The 6,000-nt window shown below is 35.2% G+C and overlaps 1 protein-coding gene across 1 annotated transcript in view; it reads right to left on the reverse strand.

Moving 5' to 3' along the window:
- kcp (kielin cysteine rich BMP regulator) overlaps nt 1–2,846 on the reverse strand; it is a 103,488-nt gene extending 100,642 nt beyond the window's left edge. The window contains exon 1 of the mRNA XM_088924305.1: nt 2,256–2,846. Coding sequence (XP_088780431.1) covers nt 2,256–2,373 — 118 coding nt within the window. The 5' untranslated portion in view covers nt 2,374–2,846. The remainder of the gene's footprint in view (nt 1–2,255) is intronic.
- Between the last annotated feature and the right edge of the window lie 3,154 nt (nt 2,847–6,000).

Raw genomic sequence — 6,000 nt, forward strand, 5'->3', positions numbered from 1 at the left:
CAGCTGTGCACTGCATTTAAAGAGGGGTGACGACATCGTAGAGCAATGTGTAAGGATTAAAATCTGTTCTTTTTATTCTTTGTTATTGCTTTATAGTAAAAGACAAGACTTAAAAGCCACAAATAATTCAACTGTGACTTCTGCAACAGCATCATTATCTGTAGTGTATTCTGTAATATACAAACTAACTGCACTACACTGCAACATTTTTGCATGTGAAAACATGTCAGGCAGATATCTGTGGAAAACATAATAATATACCAAAGAAGCATCCATTTTCTGTTTTCACAAAAAGACAATGGGCAGGATAGCTTTCCTCCTCTGACACACAAGCTTAGTCCATTAGGGGGACCTCAGAGACCTGGCATCCTAAGTAATATTACAAAAGAACAGCATAAACAGAACAGGAAATTTCAGACCAAAGGCAACAGGCCTGCATTACATATTAAGGATACAGAGAAAATAGAGTCTTGACAACCCTCTTGGGCTGATTTGCAAAAAAGCAGATGATGATCTGAGTCCCAGAGACCAAGAAGAGAAAGAATGGTAGCACTCATTTCTCTGCAACATGTCTGGATTCACTTTCATCTTTTATTGTCCACCAGCTTTCAGAGAGTGAAAAAGTGAATACATATAGTGTATGTATCTGTGTATTTGTTTACAATTCCTGGTCTTTTTTGGAGGGGGGGGGGGGGATCTAGCCAACACTATAGTAGAACCTACTCTTTCCATTTAAAAAACAAGATTTTTTATACAATGTGAATGAAATTAACATCAGTACACTGGATAAACAGAAAAACAAAAAGGTGAGAGTGCTAAGTGAAACCACTTATTCCAAAGATACTACAGCAAATTCAATTTAACATACAAATGGCAAAAAATCTGAATAACTTGGGGGGAAAAAATAATGTTTGGCTTTAATTTTGATCTAGTATTGAATCAATTATTACATCTCTTGTTTCAAGTCTGGTTAAGCCAGCTTGATCTCCTGGATCATTTACCTCAAAAGATGAAAACCAGCTGCTTAAATACTCCTTTCTCAATAACTAAGGACATACTAAGACATTAGTGCAAATCATGACAGTAACAATGTCTCACACAAGTTCAAACTTGGAAATTGAGCTTAAAGTAAGTTCTATATACATGTAGCTTTTTTATTTATTTAGGCACGAAGTCAAAACACACTGCTCAGCATGGGCAAATTGCAACTGGCAGGTGCAATTTTTCCTCACTGCCTCCCACATGGGGTGTTCAGTACGAAATCAAGCAGCTGTTCTTTAAGAGAACTGTTCTATTACAAGAAAAGAGCTCTAACTGTTTGATACTGTGCTTCATGTGCTGGCACTAAAAACTTGAAAATGATCAAGAAGAAGTTTCTAGCATGACTGCACTTATTTCTTCACTGTGTTGAAAAATAATTTGTAACTTGCACTATTTAAGTTTTGCTTTTAATATAAAGAGCAGAGAAATGAAAAGATCTCTTGTCTGAGAAATCATTAGCAGACACATTCAACATATCTGTTGGCAAGTTAAGCCAAGCTTACTGCTTTGGAAGAAATTCATGCCAGGTCTAAGTATTAAATTAAAGGCAAATGTCTTGAAAGATGAGATATCATTTTACATAAATGCAAATACCTAGTCCTAGAGAGGAAACCTTAAAGGAAATTGAAAAAAAAAACATTTTTAATTGAAAAATCATTCAATTACTTATAATTTAATTAAGAAAAATACATAAAAGGATTTGAGTATGAGTAATAATTTTGAAGATGCAAATTATGTATCACAGCTATCTAAATTCAATCAGTAGAAATTTTGTAACCTTATCTCTGACCATATTGTCACTGTACTTTGTAATTCAAAGTACAAAACAAAAAAGGCCTACAAGTAATGGCAAATTAAAATCGTGCTCATTTCCAGTAATATATCACTAATATTTTTATGAAATAATAAATGTGTCAAATAATTGTAACTCCTTCAAATGCTAGGCTAAAGAGTAACAGAAACAATTGAATATTTTAGACACCTACCGTCAGTAATTCAATATAATACATGCAGCTGCCTACAGCTGTGAGCTATCAAAACCGTTTGATATAGTTTTCATTAGTTTCTTTAACCCTTTTCAATTACAATACGGAAGCTTTCTGCTAATAAAATCCATCAGTATTAGAGAGGCATTTTTTTTTGTTAGGGATATCAAGCTGTTTGTAATCACGGCGTAGTGAAGTTCATAGATATCCAAAAAAAGTTAAACTCACCGTTTTCGTCCTCGTAGTATTGGAGAGGGCTATCTGTGTGAGCTCGAGTTATCAGAAAAAAGTTCCAAAATGCGACCGCACACACCTGGAGAAACAGAATTACAATTCGGGAAGACATTTCCGCAGTTCTTCAGCATTCACAGCTTTGTCCAGGAATTCATGGGTGAGGAGAATTAGTGTTTTCGGGGAAGACAAATCAGCACAAGCTATTTCGTGAACAATGTACTGTAGCTGCACGTTTCCCCAAAAAGCCGTGCTAAAAATCCTGAATCATAAGTTGAACGTTGCTCAGTGATGATAATGATGAGAAGAAATAACCAACGATACAATGCTAGAGTACGAAACTAAAACTTGCTGCGATTTAAAAAACTTGAAATGTTCAAGAAGGAGCTGTGTGCATCAGAGAACATCTGGAGGAGTTGCCCTGTTCTGGCGTTCTGTTTTGTTACTGTGTATATACTGTAGTTGAAACATAACATTATTTTATGGTCAGCAATGCATTATCTCAGAAGTACATGCTTGGTTCCTATAAAAGTTTATTATGAATTACAGTTTAATATCGATTCGATAGTCATGTGCATTTCTTCCAGTATATTGCGTTGATCTCCATTTACAGCTAACCCACTTCTTAAACTACTGGCAGTTCTTTTGAAAAACTTTCCCCCCTGCGGGGAGAGTTACACAGTCTCCGGATCCACCTCTAAATTATCTGTAATAAAACCCGGATTGGAACCGTGGACTGGAATTCAGCCAACAAGACTTCCTTGAGCAAGGAAGGTGTTAGCCTTCACCTTCGATACCTGTATACATCATGCACGATCACTTAAGTTTAATTCACAAGGTGAATAATTTACTTAATAAAGAGAGAATGGTAATGTAATGTATTTTTGGTCATGTACTTTCCTACATTGTGCAACATTTTGGTGTTTTATTAGTGTTAACTGTGGGCTGAATGTTCATTGCGATGATGCGATTGGTTGAGTATCTCAGCCATCTGCATAAGCACCTTTATTCTACCTAATTTATATTGATTATCTAGACATTAATAGACAGTGCAGACAAGGCAAACAAATTCCCCAAAAATTAAAGAAAATTCGAGATTAGTCAAACATCTGACAGGAGGCATGAAGACACGCAGAATGTTACATGCAGGTGAAAAAATCTAAACTATAAATTATATCAATCACAAAATACGAAGAAGACTTATGGTATGTATCTGCATCATACTGGCCCCTGTATCTTACCTGTATTTGTTCCAGTTGGAAAATTAATCAGTAGTGGTAGTTGATTTAACTGAGTTGCCTGCTTGTATAGGCTTCTGATTTCAAAGGAACAAAGGAAAGGTCAATTCAGTGCTGAAAAATAGAAGGGAGAGAAACAACATACAGAACATCAAGTACTGTAGTGAATAGTAAGTAATAGTAAGTAGTAATATTTTTAAATACAGTAGGTGACCATTTTATGATTAACAGACAACATATTAAACACTCCCATCTATCCATTTGCTAACCAATTTATCCTATTCAGGGTTGCCGGGGAGTGGGAGCCCATCTTGGCAAGTAATGGGCACAGGGCAAGATACACCCTTGACGGGAGGCCAGTCCATTACCAGCACACACGCGCACACACACACACACACACACACACACACAGACACACACACACACGCCAATTAACCTACCAGTGTGCTTTTGGACTGTGAATGGAAACTGAAACATCTGGAGGCAACCCACACAAACATGGAGGGATCATACAAGCTCCTCACACATACTGAAGCACCCCAGGTCTGGAAGTGAACACAGTACATCAAATGTTCCCCCAACATGCATTTTTTTTCCTTATGCAAAGGTTCAACTGATTACATTTCAGGCAGGAAAGCTGCATGAGAGGATTTCTGAAACACAGGGTTGACACAAGTTGACAATACCTCTAAACAGTTTCAGAGCTAAAAGCAAATAAAAAAAATGTCAGAGACATTTGAGGCATCTGTGAAAAGCCTGTTATTAAGATCTTGACAGAAGCAAAATCCAGATGGTCCTGATGACCAGGGTAGGGAACCACTGTTTTAGGCAATGTGGGGTATCAATAAAAAAATTATATATTTTTGGATATAGAGTTAAAAGTAAAATTTAAATCAAGAGATATTATGTTACAACCAAACAATGAACTTGTTATAAATTATTTACAATATTGTGTACAAGTTTGGATTCCAAAAAGATATTTCTGCTCAGAAACAAGTTCAGTAAGAGTGACCATACGCATTCATAGGTTTACCTACCAGTGTTGATGAAGCTGGCACTCTCAAGAAATGGTTGTCATGGGAGAGATCCTCAGAACAATTAGCTAATGGCACCTACAAAGGGGCTCAAAAGCTTCCTCTTGCTTACAACTTTTCTTGTGTTTTCATTACACATGCAATAAAATAAGCTACACTGATTTTGCTCACATGCTGTTGCATTAAGAAAACAAAAATACCATTGCTGCATAGTTCACAAGAACTTCCATGTTTTAAAACTAAAAATGGTTCTTGGTTTCACTTTTTTCTATCGCAATGATCATCTAAATGATGGTTTTCCTGAAATAATGGCATCATCTGCCCTTCACTCCGATCAAGGGCTCACTTGGTAACTTAATTTAACCAGTTATTGTCTTAATTAGTTAATATTACTGTGATCTCTAACTGTTGGTTAATAACATCTGTAAAACATGAAGATCAGGACCATGGATGGAGACCATAAATATAAATTATCCTTGGAGATAAGAGACAAAATACCTAGGTTTCTTGTATGTTTGTATTCTGCATGTCTTTTCATGTATACTGATTGCATCAGCCTCTGAAAAATGCTGCTTTAAATATCTTTATTCAGAAGTTGCAGCTTAGCAGAAAGATGGAAGAAGAAATAGATGAAGCAGTGTTGTATAAAGGCAGCTTTTTCCTTGACATAATAGTTGTTTTCTTATTATAAGCAAAACGGCTATGTGGATGTAAATTATTATTACTGTTCATTTTAATAGAATAATTATATATATACATTTAATGTGAAATGACATTGTGGATTTGACATATAGTAGGAACATTAACATTGGGTAAGGCCAAAAAATCCAACAGAGCCAACAAAAATGAAAAGAAACAGTACTGAGAGTGAACATGAGTATTGAAATCTCCCAAAAGTAAAATCCTGTTATATTATGGGCATAAAAATGAAGAAATGGCAGGCCATATACTGCTGGGAACTGAATAAATCAACATAAACTTCATGTCTTTGTCATTCCCTCTTGCCAACATTTCAGTAGTCTCTGAAACATTAAATTACATTCTCTAAAACAGTTCTACTATCATTTGAAGTTTTAATGCATACCATACACTTATTTCTGACTCAGGTAATCAGTTTGGCAGAATCTAAATCCCAAACCTGTATGATATATGTATACCTCAGTAACAAGGTCAGATCAGCCAAAGATGTATTGTCTTACAGTAATATAAGATAACCATAGGTTTATTTCTGCCTAAAAACAGATTTGGTTGTCCACATACTGTACATTTAAATGGGGAGAACATTTACAAACATTAAAATTAAAACTTTCTTTAAGTCTTTATCATTAAAAAGCATTAAAAATGGTCTTAAAATGTGTCTTTAGGAAACAATCAACTTTCCATTTATTAGCTAAATGTATCTTGATACAGTACATATTAAGGAATGTACAAGATTTTTGCAACTGTTATATAAAAAGTCTTATATTTCTT

The sequence above is a fragment of the Atractosteus spatula genome, chromosome 8 (assembly GCF_055471065.1).
Source record: "Atractosteus spatula isolate fAtrSpa1 chromosome 8, fAtrSpa1.hap1, whole genome shotgun sequence".
Taxonomy (NCBI): Eukaryota; Metazoa; Chordata; class Actinopteri; order Semionotiformes; family Lepisosteidae; genus Atractosteus; species Atractosteus spatula.